The following is a 27637-nucleotide window of genomic DNA, read 5'->3' on the forward strand; positions in this document are numbered from 1 at the left end:
TAAATATAATGTGTAAATCCACGTTCAAAGTATCATATAATAATACGATGATGATTGAGTGCGCCTCTCTAAGTGAAGATAGAAATTTAGATCTCATATATATCTTATTTTTGTGAGTAATACCTTTCCAAGTGGTTATCGGTAACACTCTTTTAACGAATGTCTTTTTGCTTTAATCTTTTAAAATTTTCAAGTGTGTTATGTTGAAAATTCCTAAAAATTTTAGCACTGTAAATTTTTTATATAATTATATATTTTGAATCTATAATTTCTAAAATTTAACAATTCATATTAAGAACCTAAAGGTTAAACCAATTAAATTTATATTTTAGATACATTTTTTTATAACAGTGTATCATTCTGAAATTCTGAAATTCTGAATACGCCTGTGTAAGTGGACATGTTAGAGGTACAATTTTCCTGTGGAAATCTTTTTCTTTTCAGTCAAGTTATATATGTGTACACAATTTAGTTGGAGTTAAATAGAGTACTACTTCCAGGAAAACCCTTGGAAATTACATATAAAGATAATTTCAAGGATGTTACCATGAAAATCAATGAAATTGATGCAAGTTGTGCAAGATAATTATTATTTTTTTTTGCCTAAACACGCTAGTTGGAGATGGCAAATAACATGCAGAATAATTGATTGAAAGAAAAATAAAAATTGTTGAATATAATAAATTAAGCAAAAATAAAAGGAAAACTTACATAAATATATACTTCGCCCATCTAGTTTACTAACATGGCCAAAGTATACATTACCTATACACATTGATCGTAGATGTTGTGCATAGATATTTATATTATATGTTTAGTATATGTATAGTTAATATTAAATATAAAGTGTACTCTAGTTATACATTGTGTACATATTTCAAGTTTTTGCATGGCATGCCCGTTTTAATTTTTTTCCTACTTCTAATTTAATGAAAATTTATGAGTCAAAAGTATTCTTAATTGTGACCGAATTTCTCAAGTTCTCTTCAAGGCATAAGGTTCTGAAACTGAATGTATGCCTCTATGGGCATAAGTTGAGTAGGAGCTTAGTTATGCAATTATAAAACATAATTTGTGGTTGTGAACTTCTTAAAGCATAATGTTCTGAAACTGAACGTATGCCTTATAAGACATAACTTGTGCCTTGCGATTTATTGATTTCAAATAGAATGTGAGTGATTTTGTATCTTTAAGTTGATATCTGTATGTTGCAGCAACTTAAGAAAGTTGCCCAATTCATGCAATAACATTATTATTTTCATCTTTCGTCTGAAGGGTACACGAATTGCCTGAGAAAAAAAATCTAATCCACTGAACAAAATCACAAAAATGCTCTAATTTATAGAAGAAGTTTGATGTGGTTATAACTATTGCTATTTCTTACCAAATTTGGCGTTCCATCCATCATCGTCTATCGTTACGTTAGCTAAATGTTTCTTCAGTAAGAACACCATCAACTGGAGACCTGCTCAGAAGAAAAGGCTGGAGATAGTAAGAACTAAAAGTATAAGTGACTGATAGTAAAACATATTTAGCAAAAGATTGAGCATATCTTAGAAATCATTGCTATATTACTAATAACTCGAAATGTAAACAGTTAGGCTCACTAGGCTCCACAGATCCATGAAAAAGGATGCTAGTTCTCGACAAAATTCTTGATGTTTTTAAGCCACCGGATATATTCCTTGGTGTCTTTGCTAATTACATACTCCAGCATAAAGTTAGCAGTGCTGCCCGTCAGACCTCTGGCTTCAAGATATTGATAGACAGACTTCTGAAGACTTTCATTTAGAAATCTGAAAAGAAGACAACACAACTTGGATAATTAGTATAAGAAAGCTATGTTGCTCGGACTCTCTAAAAATGCACGACTTCTGGAGGATCCGACACACCCTGCAGTGTTTTTGAAGAGTCCGAACAGTATAGTAAGAAAGTGGCTCCAAAGCAACTCCAACCATCATACAATAGATAAGTACTTACGAGAAAGCAGGCCCTCTATAGTCTAGCTGATTGCTCGAACTTTTTGGCTCCTTGATGGACATGCCACAAATTGAAATTTTATTTGGAAAAGCTCTCACATCAAACTCTAGTGACAAGCCATTTTCTTTTGACACGGTGACAGACAATGGAATACTAGGTTGTGGCTCACTCTCTTCCTCACTGTTAACTGCATCACCTTCAACATTTTCACATCTGGAATTAGGCATGTCCACTACTATATTTATGGTCTCTTCACCATAATCTCTCGTAAGAACAATAACTCTTTTTCCTGCTTTATCTTGAACCTTAAAAGGAAAGTCATCCGGGATGTCCACAACCTACATAAAGGGGAAGTTTCAACCAACTGGTGCCAATAGGTGGTAAACGTGTTCTATAACATTCCATTCCAGTATTATTACAGACAAATTGTGGATTGAAATGCGCATTTGCAATAATTTACACTTATAATTAAGCAGCTAAATGGCCTAGGGGACTTTGTTTTAATGATGAGAAGGCAGCTTGTGATATGTGAGTTAGGCTGGGGTCATGGGTTCAGAGACCTTCCACAGACAAAAAGGTGGCCACTTTTAGGAGTTAGGATTGTTAACTGAAATACAGCCAGCATTTGCAAAGTACTTGAAAGATCACCACAGCTTAAAATGGAGGCAAAGTAATTGAAAATGAGCAACATGAATTCCAAGAAAATTCCTACAATTTGAAGTGTTGTAAATGAAACTTCAGGACCGTGTCCTGGAGTTCCAACTTATGCAAGTAAAACTCAATGAAGAGTCCTAGAATTCGAACTTATACAAGACAAACTCCACGATCACATCCTGGACTTTGAATTGACAATAACTAATTATATTCAGGACTATACATTCGATTAGCTCTGATAGATTGTTCTAATATATGATACTTCCTCTCAATTCTTTAAGATTGCAATTTGTATCTGTCTTTTGGTTCTAACTTGTAATTTTTTTGACAAAGATAACTTGTAAAATTAACTAATGGTAATAACAAATACATTAGTTGTATTGACGTTCAACAAGCAAAATCTGAAATATGTTCCAAAAGTTTGAAAATTTTAGAACATGTATTTGTGCCTTCCATAAATTTAGGTAAGTCGGTGGAGTATAACCAAAAGGATCAGTGAATGTGGGTTGATCAGAAGAAGTGTCAAACCAATGAAGCTCATCTTCTACATCAAATAAACTCATATACTACCAAAGAACCTAAAGACTTAAAGTTGCCAAGTTTAATCGCAAGAACGCGGGGCAACTTACAACTTCTAAGGATAAATTGGAGTATGTAACAAACACTGCAGAAATTATAATCTTGATGGACATAAGTCATTTTTTGTGTTTGGTACCACAGAAATTATTTTTTGGGGACTGTTATTCAGAGAATAACTCATTTTTTGGTATTTAGAACTCAATTATTTTCAAGAAAAGCATTTTCCACCAAAAGGGAGAAAATGACTCCCCTCATTTATGGTAGAAGTCATTTTCTTTCATAACTATCTCAACTCTTCTCTTAATTTACTACTCCAACCTACACTAAAGACACTATAATAAATCTTTAATAATAAAAAATTTCATCAAAGTGCACTATCCCATTCAGCTAACATTATTAATAATATTTTCAAAAGAACTTTTCCCTCTATAACCAAACACCGGAAAGCATTTTCTCCATCTTAGTCTTTTAAAGAGGAAATTTAACACGTTCAAAAAATTTAAGCTAGAATACAAATTAGTATTCCCTATGTTTAATTTTACTTGCGGCATCATTTTCTTTTTTAGTTTGTTTAAAAAGGAATAGGAAGTTTTTTGAATTTGGAAAAAAAGTTAAACATAAACTTCCCCTGATCCTTAATAACAAGCATTTATAGTCATACAAATGAAATATTTAAGACCACAAGTTTCAAAAGTCCAGTAGCCACACAAATATTATGTAATGTTTAAAACCATAAATTTCAAAAGTACTCTATCTTTTCTTATACCATACTCAGTAAAATTATGTCACACAAATTGAAACAGAGGGCGTACTTGGTTTGATATTAGCAGCTACTTAAACATGATAGAGTAATTAGTTTAGTACTATTAAGCACCTAACAATGGATCAGCTAACGATGTAGTTATTTCAAAGAAATGGGCTATAAGACTCAACGGGGGACGATTAGGGATAATGTCATTTGGTATGCTAGAAAGTCTTAACAATCGGGTCAAGACAGAATATTCATCGTCTCCAAAACTGTGTAGCACCTATGCTTTCAAGACAAACATATCGGCCAAGTTCTAAATTATATAGACAACATAAATCAACGACATCTCAGCACATGACATAGATACATTCAAAACAGACTCATCTCACATTCAAGGCACAACTAAATTAGAATCAAGCTTATGGTTCAGAATCTAAGCTAGCCTTATCAAACATACCATGTCAAGACTTTCCATGCACGCTACTAATATGTGAGGCCCAAAGAAGTCAATGACGGAGAAATCTCAAAAAAAAAAAGTAATTTCTTATATACCAGGTTCAATAGAGAAAACCCAGGAAACAACCACGGCAAGGAATCACAAGCAAAAGGATCAAAAAGTGCACTTATCAAGTAATTAAATGTTTAGAGACTCGAGGGGTTCCTGTGGCATACACTAGCGCGATTAAGGACATGTACAATTGAGCCAAGACTCAGGTCAGGATAGTAGGAGGAGACTAGGAGCACTTCTCAGTCATTATGAGGTTGCACCAAGGTTCAACCCTTAGTCCGTTTCTATTTGCATTGGTGATGGATGGATTGACATGACATATTAAAGGTGAGGTGCCTTGGTGTATGTTATTTGCAGTTGATATAAAAATAATCGATGAGACTCGCAGAGAAGTTAACCTTAGGCTGGAGGTTTAGAAACAAACTTTGGAGTCTAAAGGGTTCTGGTTGAGCAAGATCATAATTGAATACTTGAGATGCAAGTTCAGTGATGTAATGCAACAGGTTGGCATAGAAGTGAGGGTTGAACCACAACCCATCCCCAAGAAAGGAAGCTTCAAGTATCTTAGGTCTTTAATTCAAGGAAATAGGGAGATCAATGATGATGTTACACATTATATTGGTACGGGGTGGACAAAATGGAGGCTCGCTTCTGCAGTCTTGTGCAATAAGTATGCTCCACCGAAACTTAAAAGGTAAGTTTTCCAGAATGGTGGTTAGGCTGACGATGTTGTATGGAGCAGAATATTGGCTAGTTAAGAACTCTCATGTTTAGAAGATGAGAGTTGCAAAAATGAGGATGTTGCACATAATAGGAAAGATAAGATTAGGAATGATGATATCCTCGACAAGATGGGAGTGGCCTCTGTGGTGCACAAGTTGAGGGAAGCGATACTGAGGTGGTTTGGGCATGTGAACAGGAGATATGAAGATGGCACCGTGAGGAGGTGGGACAGGTTGGATTTGGTGGGTGTACGAAGATGTAGTGATAAGTCAGAGAAGTATTAGGAGGGGTTATTAGACATCACATGACGCATCTTCAACTTACCGAGCACATGACCTTAGACAAAAAGGTGTGGAGGTCGTGGATTAGGGTAGAAGGTTAGTAAGTACTTGCATGATGTCTTATCTCGTGCATTATAGGTTTGGTACTCTATACCTATTTCTCCATTCATACCAGTATTAATAGCATTATTCTTTTAGATTCCAGTCCTCCAATTCATGTTACTACATGTTATTTCTTGTGCTTTGGTTATCCCATTATTTGGTTGTTGTTACTGTACCTTCTCTCTGAATGCTATGAAATACTTCCCTTATTATTTACAATAACTTATTTGAATATGTATTTTTCTTTTCTACTAGCTTTGATATGTGTTACTTGAGTCAAGGGTCTTTCACAAGCAACTTTTCTACCTCCATGAGGAAAGGATAAGGTTTGCGTACACTCTATCCTCCCAGACCCCACCTATGAGATTCCAGTGAATATGTTGTTGCCGTTGAATACTAAATGTGTTTAGTCGAATATCACACAAAAATAAATTACTCCTTCTGTCCCATTTTATGTGGCACCTTTTTTCCTTTTTAGTCCATCCCAAAAAATATGTCAACTTACTATAATTAGAAATAATTTAACTTTAAAATTCTCCTTTTACCCTTAAAGAAATAAATCTCAACCACACAAATATCCAAGGATTGTTTTAGACCACAAGTTTCAAAGGTCTTTTTTTTTTCATGTCAAGTCAAAGGGTGTCACATGGGACGGAGGGAGTAGCATTTATGAATAACTGAGTTACCAAAAATGCTATTAGACTTTTTATATATCTAATATCATTTGATATCAACTAAATCTCTACTTTTAAGTTAGTTTTTTTCCTATGCATGTTGAAGCTCCCAAGTATTTAAATACCAACAACAAAACAACATACCACAATGTGTGATTTCACAAATGGGGTCTGGGAAAGATAGGATCAAGAATGTATAACATTACCCATGCCTTAAGTGGCACAAAAATATGAAAGCAAAATAAGAAGATATAAGGCAAATGAAGCCACAGGAATGTTAAGTTATTTTTCTAGATGGTTGGCGTATATTCTGGAAAAAAAATAACTTCCATTTGTTTATGTTGTTATTTATTCAAAAATAATTATATTCATGAAACTCGAAAGACTCTTGGAGTCAAGTAATTGGCAAATGTATGTTGAAGATACTGGTGCCTCATATACTAGGCGAAGAACCCAAATAAGAAGTGACTGAATTAGGTGATTAAATTCAAACCAAACATGATGTATAGTTGTACTCTCAACACAACAGATTAAGCAACAGTCAGAATAACCAAAAAAATAAAAATAAAAAGCTCATTCGACATTTCATATCAGCATTCAAATGGCAGGAACTTACGCAGTCGTGAAATTCAGAATCTATGGTAAATTTAATTTCCGAATCGACGATTTGAAGTAGAACATTATCAAAGGAGCTGTGTTTTCTCTTCTTCTTGACTGCGCTGGTGGAGTAATGAAGCACCAGAATCGAGAAGCTTCTAGAAGCGCCGCCGCAGTGGCCATTTCCGACGGTGGAAGCGGTGGCAGTAGCAACGGAGCGAAGTGCAAGAGGAATTGTGGACTTAGAAGCTCTGCGAATTGCGGAGTACAGCGCCATACAAATTCTAAGCAGGGCGTAGGGGCAAGGTTCCCCGTTACGGCGCTTTTGTTTTAAGATTTAACAAATAAAAATAAATCAAAAAACGTATTTAAAATTCTAAACAATTTTTATAACATAATGCCGTCCGAAAGGGCGTGGGTTCAAACCAACTATGACAAAATGCATCTCCCAAAATTATTTTTTTTATGACAAGGGAAACCCGCAGCTGCTACCCTTTGGGTGCGCACAGGGTAAAACCCCCGCTCCTATGCAATAGCTCGCAAACCACATAGGAGAGGTAACCCGCACTAGGCAAGCCTGGTGCGGCGAAATTACAGTTGTTTGAACGAAAAATCAATTGTACAAGACAAACAAAAAACAGCAAGGTAAAAGTTTAAGTCGGCGCATCGCCACAGTTGATGGTAGTAATAAATTTTCATAAGTAAAGTTTGAACTTTTATATTTGTTATTTAATTTTACATGTTTATATACTATGTCTTAAAAGTTTGACTTATTTATGTTCAAAACATTATAAAATTGACACACTTTATACTTTTGGCTTGCGAAATAGTTTATTTTTACCTCTTTTTCACTAACGAAGCCATTAAAAAAATTAATAAATATGGAAAACGTCCAAATTCGGCTCTCTAATTCGTGAAGTATTTACTTTAGCCCTCAGTATAATAATATTATCTTTTCTCACTAAGAGCTCCACTTTGAACCACAATTTTATGCATGTTAAAAACTACAAAATTATACTTGACCATTAATTGAACCACCTCTTATTTACTACTTTACTACCGTTGTTTACTCATTGCATGTGTCACAACACATTAGTCAGTAACAGGAGAAGACTAAGACAGGAACTAAAAATAGCACTGCCAAGTGAATTTTAAGCATGCTATGTGTGTGTGTTAGTTTCATGTCATGCGTGCGCTTGATTCAAGTAGTATGAGAAACATGTTCAATTGCCAAGTATTAACATTGATGTTTAAAACCTCAACACTACTCTGTTTTTCTTTTTTTTCCTTCCCCCGTCTGATAGACAAAACTAAGTACTTAAGTCATCCACCAAACGAAAGGAAGGGGATATAGTCTCACCAGGAGCATAGTATTATCCCAGCAAATCAAATGTTTGAATACCGTCTCATAGAATCTGCAAGATTCTTGAATGGTTTTCCAGTATAGAGTCAATAGAGGGACAAGGGGTGCAAGGAAACCTACATCTAATGGTTGACAATTCACCTATCTCCAAAAGTTCTAAGGAAAAGGAAGTGCACAAGAAGCTTAAATCTCTGAGACAAATGGATTAATATTTGCCTATCTTCAACAGTTAATTCATACTGTGACCTTAGATCTCATCATCCCACAGCTCTTCAAGTGTTCTGTACTGCCCATGCGTCTCATTAGCAAATGAAGTGCCTCTCAGCAGCCTTGCCTACAATGTCAATAATCCATGAACTGCATTAATAAAGTTTGTAATAAAAACTATCTGGTGAACAGACTTATATAACCATTTATCGCAACAATCCTGGAAGTTTAAAGAGTATAAGTGAGGAAGTGCACAGATAAAAAGGACTTTCATTTTCTTTTGGTCCTGAGGGGAATGTTATCTAACTAGCACATGGCAGTATATAGTCATGCATATTAGACGTTTGTTTGACAGTGTATGAATCTGTCACTGGTAAGAGGTATCAAAGCACCTATTTGTAAATTATATGAAAGTCATCGAGAGGTATTAAAGAACTAAAGAATACAAGTCTGACGGATATTCCTTATGTGCAATGCAAGTCTCATTCGTGTTTCTTTCTTCATTATTTTTTTTCCCTTTGGAACAGGGATTGCTATCTCAGAGAAGATATACAGCCAATTTTCTAGGTCCATTTGCACTTTTCAAATTTGAAATTAATATGATAAGAGAGAACAAATTTACAATTGCAATTTCAGTATTATCAATGAAAGAATTTACCTGTGGAATTTCAGAGAACTTGGCAAGTAAGTCATCAGGTATAGACCAGTTCAGTACATCAAGATTCTCTTTAATCCGTGCTTCATGTGTGCTCTTAGGAAGTACACTCTGACCCATCTGAATGCCCCAACGAAGACAAACCTGTGCAGGAGTCTTGCCCAATTTCTCAGCAACTGAGATTACAGCTGGCTGCTTTAGCACATCACTTTTAAGCCATGTTGTACCTGGAGACCCAAGCGGCGAATATGCCTGAAATAAAAAGGTGTCAAGAAAAGGAGTAAAAACAATAACTCATTGTCAATCTACTCATGTAGACAGATGACTAGTCAATAGTTACCAACAACCAAAATCATGGAACAAATAAACTCATCCCCTATGAACAATTGTTCATAGTAATCAGAAGAAAAATGGAAATTGGAGAAAAATCTAATGAAAACTTGACCACAATGTACACAAGGGGTACAAGAGCTTTAGAAATGAACTCACAGAGAGGTGCACTTCATTGGATTCACAGAACTCCCGCAATTTGGTTTGTTGCCACGAAGGATGGCACTCCACCTGGTTGACAGCAGGACGAATACGTGCTACTTGTAAAAGATCTCCCAGTTTCTTAGTAGAGAAATTGCTAACACCAATAACTCTAGCCTTCCCGGAATCATAAACTTTTTCCATTGCTTCCCATATGCTGGGTATGTTGGTTGGCATAAGATTTTCAGGTTTAAAGTCAACTGATCCAGGCTTCATACTGACAGGCCAATGGATCTATAGAAACAAAAGTCTCAATTTATTTACAAGGATACCATTTAATACAGAAAAAACAAAAGAACAAGTAAATCACTTAAATTTATAAAACTAATAATGAACTCTCTTTTGATGTTTAAATTTTTTCCAAGATATGTAGCAGTTCAACGGCAGTATTTATAGTTCTCAGGAGCATCGTGGCAGCTCTAAAATTTCGTTCTGGTGCATCTACTTAAGGGAAGAGTGGGAGTATATTGCAGTGAACACTTCTTAGAAGTACATTATATTAATTTAGTAATATGGCTATGAACTATTTAGCAAAGTTAGAAATACTAGCAGAAAGAAAGCTTCACATTAAGAAGAACTTACGAGGTACAGGTCAACGTATTCCAGCTGCAAGTCTTTAAGAGTTTTGTCTAGTGTGACTGGTACATCTTCAGGTGCATGATTAGTGTTCCTAAAAATGTTAATACACTTGAATGTATGAGTATCCTGAAACACTATGGAGACCATGATGGAAAAAACAGAGGCCCATCAGCACCATTTTAGTGCTAAAAGCAGAGTAGGTATTGAATTACCAAGCTATCAGGACACATAAATGATAAAAGAGGGAACTCAACAATGATAAACAAAAGACCAATGGTAAAAGATTGATGAGAATAACTCCACAAAGTTGAACAAGTTAACTTCATAATGGAAAGAAATTGACTCAGCATATTTCAATTTTAGGGCGAACAACAGGGAGGTAAGTTGTAATAGGAATGTTTGAATACATACCAGAGTTTGGATGTAATGAATAGATCTTGCCTCTTGACAACACCATCTTTAAACAGCCTGCTCAAAACTTCACCAATCTTTGAAGAAGAAAAAAATGAGACAAGGAAATATATGTAGTGACAGGTTATTCTAGAAAGCAGGACATGTTTTACATTCTAACAAAATGAAACTTTGTTTGAACAAATTTAACAAAACAGACCAGAAAATGTTAATGACAGATTGATCTGGAAACAAATGATAATCATTGATCACCTTTCCCTAGGCAAAAGATGAAGTCCAAAACCATCAAAGATTGACACAAGATTTTTCCACAAGACCTTAATAGTATAGGCAGAATGTCTATCACATCAATAGGGCACCTAAAGTGCCACCTTAATGGCTACTTTGCATATGTACTGATTTTTCAGATCTTAACATAAAGCGATAATTTCCCATGTTGCAGCAATATTTAGGGAACAGTACACAAGATACATTAAAGCCGCATTTACACTTAAAATTGAGATTTGTAAGTGATAACTTGATAAGCCCCTCTATCATGCCGTCTCAGTGCAAGACAGCCACTGGATGCAAAAAAACAAGCTATTATTTTTACTTTATTTTAGGAAGTAAATAAATAAGTGTCCCTCCCCAATGATTTAAAATCCTTTCAGACAAGATAGTCATACAGTTTGACATGATCTCCGACCCATCAACAGATTATCTACACATGTTCGTCCCTAAAACGAACATGGCCGACAAATAAAGGGGTGTGTTGTAGATATAAAATAAATAATAAAAGTGTCATTTCCGCTTTTAGATGAGAGAACCACTTCAATACTATGCAATGTTCAGTATGATTAAAGCCAAATTACCTCCTTCTCATTTTTATAAATTTGAGCACAATCAATATGCCGGTAACCCATCTGTAGCAAAAAGAAGAGAATGATTAGGTTGTGCCAGAATGCCAAAATCACTAAGTTGCAAGTGACACTTCAAAGTGGTTGAACTCTTAGAACTACTCCAAAGTTACTTTAGTAGCATTGTAGTAACATAACTTCTTAACATCTATTTTGGCCATTACAAGTAAGAACTACGATACAGAAAATAATTCTCAAAGAAGAGCAATGCACCCACTAATATATACATTTCCATAAACTCAAATAAAAGTTAGACCCATGCACAATTTCATCACTAAGCATATGTGGGAAGTGGGAACACATATTTCCTTCACTTTTTTCCACATTTGAACGGGATACCAGTGTAATCTTCTACAAATACTCTAGGAAAGTATATATTAAAGGGAAAAAGCATTCAGAATATGTATCTCTAATTTTGAATCCGACCACCTCCAATAGTAAGAGCTTCTACTCATTGTTTTCAAATTCATAAACAAACACCACGTCCAGAGAGAACACTGCTGTTTACCAGAGACAATCTCTCTGCCCTCGATACTAACTATTTAATCTTTTCACACCTAGAGACTTAAGGAATATAGCACTATTTCCAATCAAACATAGTGCTCACTCAATAACATTTCATGTGACATACTTTCCTTTACACTCTTATCGCAAAAAAAAATTGACACCTTTCAACTTTAGAAACAAATTCATTTTACCCTTAATGAAATTATTACAATGTTTATGACTTGTATACCACAACTCTCAAAAGTTTTTTCCTTTCTTAAACTATGTCCACAGAAGTCTTTTGTGTTCTGAGGCATAATCCACTCCATAGTCAGCTTAGGATACTAATAAATTAAGGACGAGTACCAGCAGAACATAGCAAAACACATATATCCATCTTTATTCATATGAGTTTTTTCCCCTAAACTTAATTGAAACAACTAAACAAAAATTAACAGTTTAGCGCCAACTTTATGCACTGCAATTTTGATAGAGATCGTTTGCACTATATTATAAAAGCGGAATGCGTTTTCTATATGATGTAAGTCTCTACCGAAGTGTTTGTTATATATTTTAAATTACGAATAATAAATCTTAAATTATAAACTAAAATCTCAGCAGTATATACTACTTATTACACATGCGTTTTCATGCTTTTCTCAAGACTTATGAAGTATTTGGAGACGCAAAACAAGCATTCACGAAATTTCACTCTATAAAACATAAGTCACAGAAGCTCGAATCACGTTAGATCGAGTCTCGTTGAAGAAGAAAAACAAAGTATCAACTGTTAATTCGTAAGTAATTAAATCTACATAGATAGAAACTAAAACTACAGATACACAGATATATGGCGAGAGATAGACAGAAAAAACCTTGATAGCAGTCTCCACAGCTTTGCCGACGACACCGGGATCGGACTGCCATGTTCCCAAACCGACCGCCGGAATGCTGAAACCGGTATTCAACTTAAAGTACGGCATCTCCGTCGCCTCCGCCATTGATACAAAAAGAGGAGGGAAATTGAAAAAAAAGATAGTGAACCGTATACTGCCAAAGAGAGAAAAAGTTATTGATGAGTACAGAGTAGCAATGCGAATTGAACTTTGCACTTCCCCTCTCCTTATATATATATTATGTAAAAGAAATGAAGATAATGTGTCAGTTACAACTGTTCCCTTCTGAAGCTGACACATGGTTTGTCATTTCACTGTAGTCAGAACGATTTGTCGACTTTTGTCGTTATTCTAGATGGTTATTTTTGGGGGAAATGCGAAGGTCTTTTTCAAAAAATTAATCTGTCATTCATTAGACGGCAGAATCTTGTCTAAATAAATCAATTCTAGATTTGGAAAAAGGGCTCATAACGAAGGCCGTACAAAAATTGATTTAATCGATTTATCAAATCGAATCAAAAAAGATATTATTAATTTATGAGAAAAATATTTAAAAAATATTTTTAAATTTGACGTCGATTATTAGTTTTATCTCTAAATTATTAATGGTCTTAAAAACATTCATCTACTTGACTAACTAAACTTAAATACACACATGACATAGCAAGTAGTCAAACTCTTGTAGAGGCATGGAGCTCTTAATAAAACATCAAGGGAAGGGTTGAAAGCACTTCTAAATTTGACGAGAATTTAGGAGTGTATTTCCCTCATTATGCAAGATCGGGATATATTTAAGTTCAATTAGTCAATTAAAGGAGTGTTTTTTCTAGTTGACAATAGTTAGGGAATGAAACTAGGCAAGAAAGGATGATGTGGAGGTCATACCCGAAGACGTCTTGCTCGATACAGAGTGGGTTACGAAGGTTAGAGCGAGGATGAACGCAGTTGAGATACTAGGTCAACGCTTGGAAAAGGTAGAAGGCACTCTAAGCGTTCTTGAGGGGCACACTCTCGAGAAGATTGAGATCATCTGAAATGATTTGGATGGCATACACAAAAGGTAAAACCAAGATAGAGATAAGGCAAATTATCGTTACTTTAGAGTAGTCGTTGAGCACTAATGATACCATGAAGGTAAAAATGGAGGTACTCAAAGAGCAGGTTAACGTTGGCGTGACTGAGACAATCAGAAATATTGTGGTGATGAGGGAGGCTAAAGACAATTTATGGTATTTTGATTTTGAGATATTGCAAAACACATAGCATAATTATTGGTGTTATATACCACAAATATACAGTTGAAAATAAAATGATAAAAATGAATAAAAAATATATTCAGACTGAGCCGCGGATATCTCACATTCTTTAAGAAGATTCAATCTCATTGTGGCATAATTTACACAGATCCAACAATATCACTCTTGACTTGTCATCTTCCGAATACCACAACTCAACAGTATCGTACAACTCGAACAACTCTCGGTTAATTGAAGAGTTCAAAAGTCCACAAAAAGAATATCTTCCTTCACCATATTACTCTCTTTTGTATAATGAATTAGTTGAAGACTTAAAATACTATTATTTATCTTAACTCTCTCTTTCACTACAGTAATTCAATATATACATAATACAATACTTCTCGTCTCTTCTTACACTTTTCTTTTGTTTTTAATACAAAGTAAGAGCACACTATTTATAAGTGAAGAATTTTTCATTGCAATAAATAGAAAGATTATGAGTAGTAATTAGATAAATAAATAATCCAAAATTTATATGAATTACTAACATAATTAATAAGATAGAATAATGAGTTGAATTTTCATAGCTGATAGCAACAATAAATTTTCATAAGTAATAATAAATTTTCATAAGTAAAGTTTGGACTTTTATATTTGTTAGTTAATTTTACATGTTTATGTACTAAGTTTGACTTATCCATGTTCAGAACATTATAAAATTAGCATATTTTGTACTTCTGGCTTGCAAAATAGTTTATTTTTACCTCTTTTTCACTAACGAAGCCATTAAAAAAATTAATAAATATGGAAAACGTCCAAATTCGGCTCTCTAATTTGTGAAGTATTTACTTTAGCCCTCAGTATAATAATATTATCTTTTCTCACTAAGAGCTCCACTTTGAACCACAATTTTATGCATGTTAAAAACTACAAAATTATACTTGACCATTAATTGAACCACCTCTTAATTACTACTTTACTACCGTTGTTTACTCATTGCATGTGTTACAACACATTAGTCAGTAACAGGAGAAGACTGAGACAGGAACTAAAAATAGCACTGCCAAGTGAAATTTAAGCATGCTATGTGTGTGTGTTAGTTTCATGTCATGCGTGCGCTTGATTCAAGTAGTATGAGAAACACGTTCAATTGCCAAGTATTAACAGTGATGTTTAAACCCTCAAATATTCTGTTTTTTTTTTTCCTTTCCCCGTCTGATGGACAAAACTAAAAGTACTTAATTCATCCACCAAACGAAAGGAAGGAGACATAGCCTCACCAGGAGCATAGTATTTAACTACTCCACAATAAAAGATGACTGCAAAAGTTGATGGTTTAGGGGTAGTATTATCCCAGCAAATCAAATTTTTGAATACTGTCTCGTAGTTGAATGGTTTTCCAGCATAGAGTCAATAGAGGGATAGGGGGTGCAAGGAAACCTACATCTAATGGTTTGAAAATTCATCGATCACCAAAAGTTCAAAGGAAAAGGAAGTGCACAAGAAGCTTGAATCTCTGAGACAAATGGATTAAGATTTGCCTATCTTTGACAGTTAACTCATACTGTGACCTTAGATCTCATCATCCCACAGCTCTTCAAGTGTTCTGTACTGGCCATGCGTCTCGTGAACAAATGAAATGCCTCTCAGCAGCCTTGCCTGCAATGTCAATAAATCCATGAACTGCATTAATAGAGTTTGTGATCAAAATATCTGGTAAACAGACTTATATAGACACTTATCGCAACCATCCAGGAAGTTTAAAGAGTATAAGTGAGGCAGGGCACAGATAAAAGGGGATTTCATTTTCTTTTGGTCCCGATGGGGTGTTGTCTAACTAGCACACCGCAGTATATGGTCATGCATATTAGACGTTCGTTTGACAGTATGAATCTGTCACAAGTAAGAGGTATCAAAGCATCTATTTGTAAATTATATGAATGTCACCAAGCGGTATCAAAGAAGTCATGAATACAAGTCTGACAGAGATTCATTATGTGCAATGCAAGTCTCATTCGTGTTTCTTTCTTCATTTTTATTTACTTTTCCCTTGGAACATGGATTGCTATCTCAGAGAAGATATACAGCCAATTTCTAGGTCCGTTTGCACTTTTCAAATTTGAAATTAATATGATAAGAGAGAACAAATTTACAATTGCAATCTCAGTAATATCAAAAGAAATTGCCATAACAATGAAAGAATTTACCTGTGGAATTTCAGAGAACCTGGCAAGCAAGTCATCAGGTATAGACCAGTTCAGTACATCAAGATTCTCTTTAATCCGTGCTTCATGTGTGCTCTTAGGAAGTACACTCTGACCCATCTGAATGCCCCAACGAAGACAAACCTGTGCAGGAGTCTTGCCCAATTTCTCAGCAACTGAGATTACAGCTGGCTGCTTTAGCACATCACTTTTAAGCCATGTTGTACCTGGAGACCCAAGCGGCGAATATGCCTGAAATAAAAAGGTGTCGAGAAAAGGAGTAAAAACAGTAACTCATTGTCAATCTACTCATGTAGACAGATGACTAGTCAATGGTTACCAACAACCAAACTCATGGAACAAATAAATTCATCCCCTATGAACAATTGTTCACAGTAATCAGAAGAAAATGGAAATTGGAGAAAAATCTAATGAAAACTTGACCACAATGTACACAAGGGGTACAAGAGCTTTAGAAATGAACTCACAGAGAGGTGCACTTCATTGGATTTACAGAACTCGCGCAATTTGGCTTGTTGCCACGAAGGATGGCACTCCACCTGGTTGACAGCAGGACGAATACGTGCTACTTGTAAAAGATCTCCCAGTTTCTTAGTAGAGAAATTGCTAACACCAATAACTCTAGCCTTCCCGGAATCATAAACTTTTTCCATTGCTTCCCATATGCTGGGTATGTTGGTTGGCATAAGATTTTCAGGTTTAAAGTCAACTGATCCAGGCTTCATACTGACAGGCCAATGGATCTATAGAAACAAAAGTCTCAATTTATTTACAAGGATACCATTTAATACAGAAAAAACAAAAGAACAAGTAAATCACTTAAATTTATAAAACTAATGAACTCTCTTTTGATGTTTAAATTTTTCCAAGATATGTAGAAGTTCAACGGCAGTATTTATAGTTCTCTGGAGCATCGTGGCAGCTCTAAAATTTCATTCTGGTGCATCTACTTAAGGGAAGAGTGGGAGTATATTGCAGTGAACACTTCTTAGAAGTATATTATAATAATTTAGTAATATGGCTATGAACTATTTAGCAAACTTAGAAATACTAGCAGAAAGAAAGTTTCACATTAAGAAGAACTTACGAGGTACAGGTCAACGTATTCCAGCTGCAAGTCTTTAAGAGTTTTGTCTAGTGCGACTGGTACATCTTCAGGTGCATGATTAGTGTTCCTAAAAAAGTTAATACACTTGAATGTATGAGTATCCTGAAACACTATGGAGACCACAATGATGGAAAAAACAGAGGCCCATCAGCACCATTTTAGTGCTAAAAGCAGAGTAGGTATTGAATTACCAAGATATCAGGAAACATAAATAATAAAAGGGGGAACTCAACAATGATAAACAAAAGACCAATGGTAAAAGATTGATGAGAATAACTTCACAAAGTTGAACAAGTTAACTTCATAATGGAAAGAAATTGACTCAGCATATTTAAATTTTAGGGCGAACAACAAGGAGGTAAGTTGTAATAGGAATGTTTGAATACATACGAGAGTTTGGATGTAATAAATAGATCTCGCCTCTTGACAACACCATCTTTAAACAGCCTGCTCAAAACTTCACCAATCTTTGAAGAAGAAAAAAATGAGACAAGTTCTAGAAAGCAGGACATGTTTTACATTCTAACAAAATGAAACTTGGTTTGAACAAATTCAACAAATCAGACTAGAAAATGTTAATGACAGATTGATCTGGAAACAAATGATAACCATTGATCACCTTTCCCTAGGCCAGTGTTATAAAAAGTGAGGAAAACGCTTAAAGCGCGAGGCGAGGTGAAGTATAGCCCCTGCGCTTTTATTTCCTGAAGCGAGGCGACATTGAAAAAGCACTCGCTTCTACTGTAGAAGAAGCGCAAGAAAAGCGAAAGCGTGAAAAAGCGCGCTTAATTTGAAAAAGCACTAATTAGGGTTTTTTTTTTAAAATTGTGAGGTTTTTTTTTTTTAATTTCTGAAATCCTTACGCGACTTCACATAGACTTCAAATTTATTTTTTGGACTGCTGCGAGGCTGCAACTGCTGCTGCTGTAAGTTCTCTTCTTCTCTTCTTCTTTGCGACTGCTCTGTATTTTTATTGCTGTATTTTTTGTGATTTAATTATGTTTTTACTTTATATGTTAATGACTTAAGAGGATTATTGACTATCTATTTACTTTTAATCTAAGAATATATTACCTCTATTCAGTTATTTAATATTTTATTTTTTTTATACTAAATATCGCTTTACTTAAAAAAAGCATGCGCTTCCCTTCTCGCTTCTGTAAAGCAAGCCCTCCTCACTTTTTTCCGCTTCTCGCTTCCCAAAACACTGCCCTAGGCAAAAGATGAAGTCCAAAACCATCAAAGACTGACACAAGATTTTTCCACAAGACCTTAGTATTATAGGCAGAATGTCTATCACATCAATAATGCTCCTAAAGTGCCGCCTTAATGGCTACTTTGCATATGTACTGATTTTTCAGATCTTAACATAAAGCGATAATTTCCCATGTTGCAGCAATATTTCAGGAAACAGTAAACAAGATACATTAAAGCCGCATTTACTCTTGGAATTGAGATTTGTAAGTGATAACTTGATAAGCCCCTCTATCATGCCGTCTCAGTGCAAGACATCCGCTGGATGCAAAAAACCAAGTTATTATTTTTACTTTTTTTTGGGAAGTAAATAAATAAATAAGTGTCCCTCTCCAATGATTTAAAATCCTTTCAGACGAGATAGTCATACAGTTTGACATGATCTCTGACCCGTCAACAGATTATCTATACATGTTCGTCCCTAAAACGAATATGGCCGACATATAAAGGGGTGTGTTGTAGATATAAAATAAATAATAGAAGTGTCATTTCTTCTTTTAGATGAGAGAACCACTTCAATACTATGCAATGTTCAGTATGATTAAAGCCAAATTACCTCCTTCTCATTTTTATAAACTTGAGCACAATCAATATGCCGGTAGCCCATCTATAGCAAAAAGAAGAGAATGATTAGGTTGTGCCAGAATGTCAAAATCACTAAGTTGCAAGTGGCACTTCAAAGTGGTTGAACTCTTAGAACTACTCCAAAGTTACTTTAGTTGCAACATAACTTCTTAACATCTATTTTGGCCATTACAAGTAAGAACTACAATACAGAAAATAATTCTCAAAGAAGAGCATTGCACCCACTAATATATACATTTCCATAAACTCAAATAAAAGTTAGACCCATGCACAATTTCATCACTAAGCATATGTGGGAACACATATTTCCTTCACTTTTTTTCCACATTGGAACAGGGTACCAGTGTAATCTTCTACAAGTACTCTAGGAAAGTCTATATTAAAGGGAAAAAGCATTCAGAATATGTATATCTAATTTTGAATCCGACCACCTCCAATAGTAAGAGCTTCTACTCATTGTTTTCAAATTCTTAGTATAAACAAACACCACGTCCAGAGAGAACACTGCTGTTTACCAGAGACAATCTCTCTGCCCTCGATACTAACTATTTAATCTTCACACCTACAGACTTAGGAATATAACACTATTTCCAATCAAACATAGTACTCACTCAATAACATTTCATGTGACATACTTTCCTTTACACTCTTATCCCAAAATTTTTTTGGCACCTTTCAACTTTAGAAACAAATTCATTTTACCCTTATGAAATTATTACAATGTTTATGACTTGTATACCACAACTCTCAAAAGTCTTTTTCCTTTCTTAAACTATATCCACAGAAGTCTTTTGTGTTCTGAGGCATAATCCACTCCATAGTCAGCTTAGGATACTAATAAATTAAGGACGAGTACCAGCAGAACATAGCAAAACACATATATCCATCTTTATTCATATGAGTTTTTTTCCCCTAAACTTAATTGAAACAATACACTAAACAAAAATTAACAGTTAAGCTCCAACTTTATGCACTGCAATTTTGATATATAATCGTTTGCACAATATTATAAAAGCGGAATGCGTTTTCTATATGATGTAAGTCTCTACCGAAGTGTTTGTTATATATTTCAAATTACGAATAATAAATCTTAAATTATAAACTAAAATCTCAGTAGTATATACTACTTATTACACATGCGTTTTCATGCTTTTCTCAAGACTTATGAAGTATTCAGAAACGCAAAACAAGCATTCACGAAATTTCACTCTATAAAACATAAGTCACAGAAGCTCGAATCACGTTAGATCGAGTCTCGTTGAAGAAGAAAAACAAAGTATCAACTGTTAATTCGTAAGTAATTAAATCTACATAGATAGAAACTAAAACTACATATACACAGATATATGGTGAGAGATAGACAGAAAAAACCTTGATAGCAGTCTCCACGGCTTTGCCGACGACGCCGGGATCGGACTGCCACGTTCCCAAACCGACCGCCGGAATGCTGAAACCGGTGTTCAACTTAAAGTACGGCATCTCCGTCGCCTCCGCCATTGATACAAAAAGAGGAGGGAAATTGAAAAAGCGAGAGTGAATGTATACAGCCAAAGAGAGAAAAAGCTATTGATGAGTGATGAGTAGCAATGTGAATTGCATTTTGCGTTCTACCTTTCCTTATAGGTGTAAAAGAAATGAAAATCATGTGTCAGTTACAACTGTTCCCTTCTGAAGCTGACACGTGACTTGTCATTTTACCGTAGATCTCAGAACGATTTGTCGACTTTTGTCGTTATTCTAGATGGTTATTTTTGGGGAAAATGCGAAGGCCTTTTTCAAAAAATTAATCTGTCATTAATTAGACGGCAGAATCTTGTCTATTTCCATAAATTTTAAATTTGGAATAAGGGCTAATAACGAAGGCCGTACAAAAATTGATTTAATCGATTTATCGAATCAAAAAAGATATTATTAATTTATGAGAAAAATATTGAAAAAATATTTTAAAACTTGACGCAAATTATTAATTTTATCTCCAAATTATTAATGGTCTTAAAAACATTCATCTACTTGACTAACTAAACTTAAATACACACATGACATAGCAAGTAGTCAAACTCTTGCAGGGGCATGGAACTCTTAATAAAACGTCAAGAGAAGGATTGAAAGCACTTCTAAATTTGACGAGAATTTAGGAGTGTATTTCCCTCATTATGCAAGATCGGGATGTATTTAAGTTCAATTAGTCAAGTAAATGAGTGTTTTTTCTAGGTGACAATAGTTAGGGAATGAAACTAGGCAAGAAAGGATGATGTGGAGGTCATACCCGAAGACGTCTTGCTCGGTAGAGAGTGGGTTACGAAGGTTAGAGCGAGGATAAACACAGTTGAGATACTAGGTCAACGCTTGGAAAAGGTAGAAGGCACTCTAAGCGTTCTTGAGGGGAACACTCTCGAGAAGATTGAGATCATCCGAAATGATTTGGATGGCATACACGAAAGGCAAAACCAAAATAGAGATGAGGCAAATTATCGCTACCTTAGAGTAGTCGTTGAGCACTAATGATACCATGAAGGTAAAAATGGAGGTACTCAAAGAGCAGGTTAACGTTGGCGTGACTGAGACAATCAGAAACATTGTCGTGACGAGGGAGGCTAAAGACAATTTATGGTATTTTGATTTTGAGAATATAGCATAACACATAGCATAACTATTGGTGTTATATACCACAAATATACAGTTGAAAATAAAATGATAAAATGATAAAAATGAATAAAAGATATATTAGCCACGGATATCTCACATTCTTTAAGAAGATTCAATCTCACTGCGGCATAATTTACACATAATCAACAATATCACTCTTGACTTGTCATCTTCCGAATACTACAATCCAACAATACCGTACAACTCGAACAACTCTCGGTTAGTTGATGAGTTCAAAAGTCCACAAAAAGAATATCTTCCTGCACCATATTACTCTCCTTTGTATAATGAATTAGTTGAAGACTTAAAATACTATTATTTATCTCAACTCTCTCTTTCACTACAATAACTCAATATATACATAATACAATGCTTCTCGTCTTTTCTTACACTTTTTCTTTTGTTTTCAATACAAAGTAAGAGCACACTATTTATAGGTGAAGAATTTTTCATTGCAATAAATAGAAAGATTATGAATAGTAAATGGATAAATAAATAATCCAAAATTTATATGAATTACTAACATAATAAGGTAGAATAATGAGTGAACAATGAGTTAGAAATCGCAAGAATTAGGAGAAATGATAGCCACATTACCACTAACTCAGGTGAGTAATGAGACATAAAATGTCAATACTTACGTATCAGAGCAGCAAATGAAATTTATGCACCATTAAAGTACATGAACCACTTAAATAAAATTAATAATATTAAAAATACTCACAATCACCAATAATAACTAAAGTGTAAATGTGTACTAACAAAAAAATTAAGTAAATTGATCAGTGGCCACAACCATGGATACTAAAAGAAACATTTTCAAATAACAATCTAATATATTTCACGATTTTATAAACAAGTGAGAGTTTATGTTAACTAGTCTCGAATAACAATTCTAAATTAACTAGTTTCTCTCCGACACTAAAAAAAACCACTTAATTAACTATCCCTAACCCAACTCAAATGTGGCTCTAAGTAACTCTCTTATTTCTAGTAATTAAATGTTAAGTAACACCTTAAATTCTTATTAATTATCTATTTCAATATCAATTTTTCTCTTTCGAGCTCAATTCTAACACATTATAAAACGATACATAACAAAATATACCTCCTATAAGACTCACACCTACATATAGCAAGACCACTCCAAAACTTCCTACATTCTATAATGTGGACAGATCCAACAAGATAGTAACAATAAAAGAAGAGTTAAAATTTGACACAATTAGCATAAAAGCCAAGTCCCACGCAATATTGTCTCCCATGACTGCCGTCACAATGAGTACAAAATAGGTCGTTATATGCCAATTTTCGTCGGCGTCCTATTAGCTTGTAGTGCCAAAATAAGTTAATCACTACAATAACAATAGCATATTCCGTCCGCTAGCAATAAGTAGCAAGTAACTTTGTTCATCAAAGATAGGATAAATGAGAAAATTTGAGAAAAATAATATATATAGACCTTATCTCATAAATTATAAGTTAATAAAAAAAAGATAAAATCATACTTACCGAAAGATAAAACTTGAAATAATTTCAAAGACTACTCATTTTTTTGCCAATACAAGTGCCTTAATATTAGATTATTAATAATTATAGATATTAGAGATTAATTTTGAAATATGATTGCCGATCCTAGAAAACATATTAAATGAATCAGTTTCTCTCTACAGTGTAAAAATATAATTTTAAATTTTAGAAATGAAAAGGTATGTACAAAATGTAACATAGTGACATGCAAAATCATCTCAATTAGATGATCTTATCAATCAACTGCTTCTTTAAAAAGAAAAAAAGTGCAATATCTAAATAATTGTTAGAAAAAAAAGTAATGCATAGTTCTTTATTTCTTTTTCCTTATTAAAAAATAAATTTATTGAAAGAAGATGACTTTTTTAATTTGTTATAAAAAGATTGATCAAAATTTAAAATTTAAATTAATTAAAATAATATTTGGCTAAGCCAATAAGCTGTCAAAATGACTTATAATTTCTTTTCAAAATTTATTCAAATAAAATTACATTATGAAATAGAATTAAGTTAGAATAATTTATAATTTAAATTAAAAAAAAATTCTAAATCTTGGTAAATTCAAGTATCTAAAGTGCACATTTTATTTGCCTTGTTCATTCTCGACAGTTAAACTTGCTGGGTTTTTACTGTATATGAAGATTCGGTTTATCATCTTCTTCGTCTCGTCTAATCTGATATAGATACAGAGATCGATGCTTAGCAATTTGGTTAGTTGGGGTGCTGATATGGGTAATAGTACAGGGATCTAGGGATCTTAAGAGGGCCCTTTTAGTTTTCTTGCAAAAAAAGGGCCCTTTTTGGAGCATAAAAGCTGTAGAAATTTCACTTTTTTTTGGGAGAAGAAGAGTAGGAGGAGGATGAAAGAGCTGGTGGGTAGTCCAGGAAGTGTGAGTGGATTGTTTTTAAGGCTTGGACAATGCTTATTTGCAGTTGGATCAATTGTAGTCATGGTTTCAGCTTCTGGGTTCTCTAATTACACTGCTTTTTGGTATGTTTTTTTTTCTTCTCCTTTTTTCGATGAATTAATGCTTCCAATCTTCATTTGTAATTGTCTGTTTTTTAGTATTTTCCTGTCTAGTAAGTTTTTCCCCTTCTGATGACTTGATGACAAGAGCATTTGGCTCTTTCCTTTGGTTCTGCTAATTATTTTTAGGTCAATTGGGATTTTGCTATAAATGGCTTTCAGTTCAATTGTGTATTTACTCCCACTTGTAGGGTATAGTATAATTTCACAGGTGAGGTTTGGGGAGGGTAGTGTGTACGACCTTAACCCTACCTTGGAAGGTGGAGAGGTTGTTTTCAAAAGATTATGTATCTCCTTTAGGCTAAGTAATTTCATTTTTTTGGAAAGTTTAGTTGGTGTATGCTGCATAATCAAATCAATCTATCACTTTAACCAAAGGGTTTCTCAAATTATTTGTGATAAACACAATACATATATGTACTCTTTAACTTGGCCTTACCCGTATCTATGCCCTCTTACTTTGGGTGTACATAAGCAAGCACTTAAATTTATATAAAGTTGCACAAGTAGACACATGTGTTCTATGTGGTGTGCTACATGTATTATTCCACGTTGAACATAGGTGTCAACTTGTTCAACTTTATACAAGTTTAAGTGTGTACTTGTGCACTCCCAAAGTTGAAGGACATATATGTCAACTACGGCCAAGTTAAAGGGCACACTTATGTATTATGCCTTTGTGAGAAAAGTCAAAAACTTTGTCCTTGTTCACATATGACTTATACTATGACAATAAATTAGGTTACCGAACAAAGTAGGATAGGGAAAATGGGGCAAAACTACTTGATTGTTCACCAACTGGATTTCTAGCCTGCATTAGTATTTTAGGTCTTCCACTCGGTGTCCGGCACCCGCATTGGGGCCTTCGCACACTACAACGTCCATTTTTTAGGGTGGCACTCCCAACAAGATGTTTTCCATTTCTAGAGGATCGAACCAAGAGCTCTGGTTAATGGGGGGGGGGGGATCCCAACCATCTCCCCACAAACCATGTTGGTTCTAGTGTGCATTATCTAATTATTAAGCACGGGGAGAAGTTATTTCTGTAGTAAATTTTTATCAAGTTGTGTGGAGTGTCCATTTATTCTCATAGGAGAGAGCTGAAAACAGATTTAGAAACACAACTATTAAATCCCTTTAACATGTTCTAGCCAGTAGCCATTTCAAGCTTGTTATGAATCTTTTATGGCTTCCTTCTAATTTGTGATCTATCTGACAATATTATTTAAAGAAGGATCGATTAACTTTGGTATCTTCTGATTATTGAAGTTTACAGTCAAAAATGTGCTTTTTCATTATGAAAGAAGCCTAGTAAAGATGTGAGTTTACATTGTATGAACATTACTTGATAAGAGGCCTTCACATATGGTTCTATATGAGTGGTCCCTAGTTCTTGATTTTACAAAACATGAAACCACCATCAATATATCTTAAGAAGTTCTATTTACTTGACAAGCAGGGGCTTCCGTATCTTCATTCTGTCTATGTATGTTATGCACTTTCATCTGAAAAGATCCACGTCTTTTATGTGCGGATGCAAGTCGGGTCAGTTAATGGAACTATGGGTGAAGATACTTTTGAATTCTTGGGCCAGTTTGGATAAAAAGACTTGATCCTACCTATTTTAGATTCATACACTTAAATTCATTGCAACTATTTTGATATAGCTTAGAAACTTTGGAACTCAAAGAACAGTTTATTTTCGCCTTTATTCTGGATTGATATCTAATGAAAGTTTAAAACATGTCATTTTGAAATCTTCATCTTTGAACATTTGAAGTTCCCTGTCAAATCAATCTCCAAACCAACCTTTGTGTATTGATTGTTTCGTACCAAGTTTTGCAGTTTACTAGACATCTCTTTCACTGTTATTGTTACCAAGTTATTCAGTATGGTGGATCCTTTTAATGGACATGGACCTCCTATTAATAGGCCTATTCATAGGAGATCACTTATCCCATTTAGTTGATGTATCTCGGCATCTTGCTTTGTCCCTTATCTTTCATATCTTATAATATTTGATATCTTGCAGCTATTTAATTGCATCAATGGGGCTTCAAGTATTGTGGAGCTTTGGACTCGCATGTCTTGATGTGTATGCTTTGAGGATAAAACAAGATCTTCAAAATCCAGTCTTAGTGAGCCTTTTTGTTGTTGGAGACTGGGTATGTACTTCTCAGTTTGCTTTCTCTTTCTGTCTTATGTAGTGTTTTTTTTGTCGTGCACTTGTAATTATCACAGATTGACCTGTCAATGATGTGTGCTTTATGCAGCACATTCACGTTTCACTAAACATGGCATTTTTATACCTCGATGAATGCCCTATTTACATGATCCGATAATGTTAGCTTGTCCATGCCATTCAAGGATCCTCCCTTTTTCGTTACTAATCTTGTTCCTCTCAAATCTTTCCTTTTCCATACCTTAAATAGAAGCTGCTAGAGAGAAATATCTTCTACAATGTTATGGCTACTTTTTTAGAACCCTTGCCATGATATAATTTGCTTGACATTATGTGCACTGCAATTCGTGGTTAACTAGCTTAACTGTAATTACAGGTGACAGCAACCTTATCACTAGCAGCTGCATGCTCGTCAGCAGGGATTGCTGTTTTGTATTCCAAAGATTTACACTTTTGCAGTAGTTCATCGCATCTTCCATGTGGCAGATTTGAGCTTTCTGTCGTCTTTGCATTCATAACGTGGTTTCTTATAGCCATTTCTTCCCATGTGATGTTTTGGATCCTTGCCACAGTTTAACATTGGTTGCCCTCAGAAGATAATTCCAGTCATCTTGACCTCCAAGCACCGATCACGTGTATGTGACTATCTTCCTCAGCACTGTCATCGTAGAATTTCTTCTGAACTGATTGATTTCCTGGAACATTTGGGGTTAACAATCGAACTCTATTGAGTTCCATTTCATTCGAGTGTAAATTATAGTGTTCAGCTACATTCAGGTTACTGAGAATCTTGATGGTTTCAGTTTATCCATGATCTGGACATTTGAAAATCAAAAGTTTAATGGCATTCGACACTGCAAAAGCACCTTTGTACTTTTTCCAGTTTTACGTTCATGTTCTGTTCACATTACATCAAGGGTAGCTTTCATCAACTGAGAAACTCAACGACTCATGATCATCAATGTGATCATA

General features: G+C 34.6%; 4 protein-coding genes across 4 annotated transcripts; 1 reads left to right on the forward strand and 3 right to left on the reverse strand.

The window, feature by feature from the left end:
- Nucleotides 1–1209: 1209 nt before the first annotated feature.
- On the reverse strand, nt 1210–7184 carry LOC102592967 (uncharacterized protein At2g39795, mitochondrial-like). The gene is made up of 4 exons (XM_006340931.2): nt 6866–7184; nt 1981–2318; nt 1608–1796; nt 1210–1465 (listed from the first exon to the last, which is right to left on the reverse strand). The coding sequence occupies exons 1-3, from the start codon at nt 7121–7123 to the stop codon at nt 1637–1639; spliced, it is 756 nt and encodes a 251-aa protein (XP_006340993.1). The 5' UTR covers nt 7124–7184; the 3' UTR covers nt 1210–1465; nt 1608–1636.
- A 1004-nt stretch (nt 7185–8188) lies between these two features.
- Nucleotides 8189–13076, reverse strand: LOC102593301 (aldo-keto reductase family 4 member C10-like). The gene is made up of 7 exons (XM_006340932.2): nt 12850–13076; nt 11444–11494; nt 10593–10669; nt 10185–10272; nt 9561–9836; nt 9075–9323; nt 8189–8543 (listed from the first exon to the last, which is right to left on the reverse strand). Exons 1-7 carry the CDS (start codon nt 12973–12975, stop codon nt 8457–8459), a joined length of 954 nt encoding a protein of 317 aa, XP_006340994.1. The 5' UTR covers nt 12976–13076; the 3' UTR covers nt 8189–8456.
- A 2182-nt stretch (nt 13077–15258) lies between these two features.
- LOC102593628 (aldo-keto reductase family 4 member C10-like) lies at nt 15259–20854 on the reverse strand. The gene is made up of 7 exons (XM_006340933.2): nt 20652–20854; nt 19252–19302; nt 17832–17908; nt 17421–17508; nt 16801–17076; nt 16316–16564; nt 15259–15767 (listed from the first exon to the last, which is right to left on the reverse strand). Exons 1-7 carry the CDS (start codon nt 20775–20777, stop codon nt 15681–15683), a joined length of 954 nt encoding a protein of 317 aa, XP_006340995.1. The 5' UTR covers nt 20778–20854; the 3' UTR covers nt 15259–15680.
- A 3168-nt stretch (nt 20855–24022) lies between these two features.
- LOC102593950 (CASP-like protein 5B2) lies at nt 24023–27541 on the forward strand. Its single transcript, XM_006340934.2, has 3 exons — nt 24023–24447; nt 26516–26648; nt 27042–27541. Exons 1-3 carry the CDS (start codon nt 24317–24319, stop codon nt 27240–27242), a joined length of 465 nt encoding a protein of 154 aa, XP_006340996.1. The 5' UTR covers nt 24023–24316; the 3' UTR covers nt 27243–27541.
- The last annotated feature ends 96 nt before the right edge of the window (nt 27542–27637 follow it).

This window comes from Solanum tuberosum, unplaced genomic scaffold (genome assembly GCF_000226075.1).
Source record: "Solanum tuberosum cultivar DM 1-3 516 R44 unplaced genomic scaffold, SolTub_3.0 scf00021, whole genome shotgun sequence".
Classification (NCBI taxonomy): domain Eukaryota; kingdom Viridiplantae; phylum Streptophyta; class Magnoliopsida; order Solanales; family Solanaceae; genus Solanum; species Solanum tuberosum.

Bases quoted from the DNA above. Each gene is read 5' to 3' on its own strand.
- LOC102592967 (XM_006340931.2), bottom strand. From the start codon at position 7,123: ATGGCGCTGTACTCCGCAATTCGCAGAGCTTCTAAGTCCACAATTCCT. The intron at 2,319-6,865 runs GTAAGTTCCTGC...CCCTTTATGTAG, and splicing joins ATTCTGAATTTCACGACTGC to GTTGTGGACATCCCGGATGA. The intron at 1,797-1,980 runs GTAAGTACTTAT...TCTTCTTTTCAG, and splicing joins TATAGAGGGCCTGCTTTCTC to ATTTCTAAATGAAAGTCTTC.
- LOC102593301 (XM_006340932.2), bottom strand. From the start codon at position 12,975: ATGGCGGAGGCGACGGAGATGCCGTACTTTAAGTTGAATACCGGTTTC. The intron at 9,837-10,184 runs GTAAGTTCTTCT...TTGTTTCTATAG, and splicing joins AATACGTTGACCTGTACCTC to ATCCATTGGCCTGTCAGTAT. The intron at 8,544-9,074 runs GTAAATTCTTTC...TTGACATTGTAG, and splicing joins AGTTCTCTGAAATTCCACAG to GCAAGGCTGCTGAGAGGCAC.
- LOC102593628 (XM_006340933.2), bottom strand. From the start codon at position 20,777: ATGGCGGAGGCGACGGAGATGCCGTACTTTAAGTTGAACACCGGTTTC. The intron at 17,909-19,251 runs GTAATTTGGCTT...TCTTCTTCAAAG, and splicing joins TTTATAAAAATGAGAAGGAG to ATTGGTGAAGTTTTGAGCAG. The intron at 17,509-17,831 runs GTATGTATTCAA...TAACTTTTTTAG, and splicing joins TTTATTACATCCAAACTCTC to GAACACTAATCATGCACCTG.
- LOC102593950 (XM_006340934.2), top strand. From the start codon at position 24,317: ATGAAAGAGCTGGTGGGTAGTCCAGGAAGTGTGAGTGGATTGTTTTTA. The intron at 24,448-26,515 runs GTATGTTTTTTT...GATATCTTGCAG, and splicing joins TCTAATTACACTGCTTTTTG to CTATTTAATTGCATCAATGG. The intron at 26,649-27,041 runs GTATGTACTTCT...CTGTAATTACAG, and splicing joins TTTTTGTTGTTGGAGACTGG to GTGACAGCAACCTTATCACT.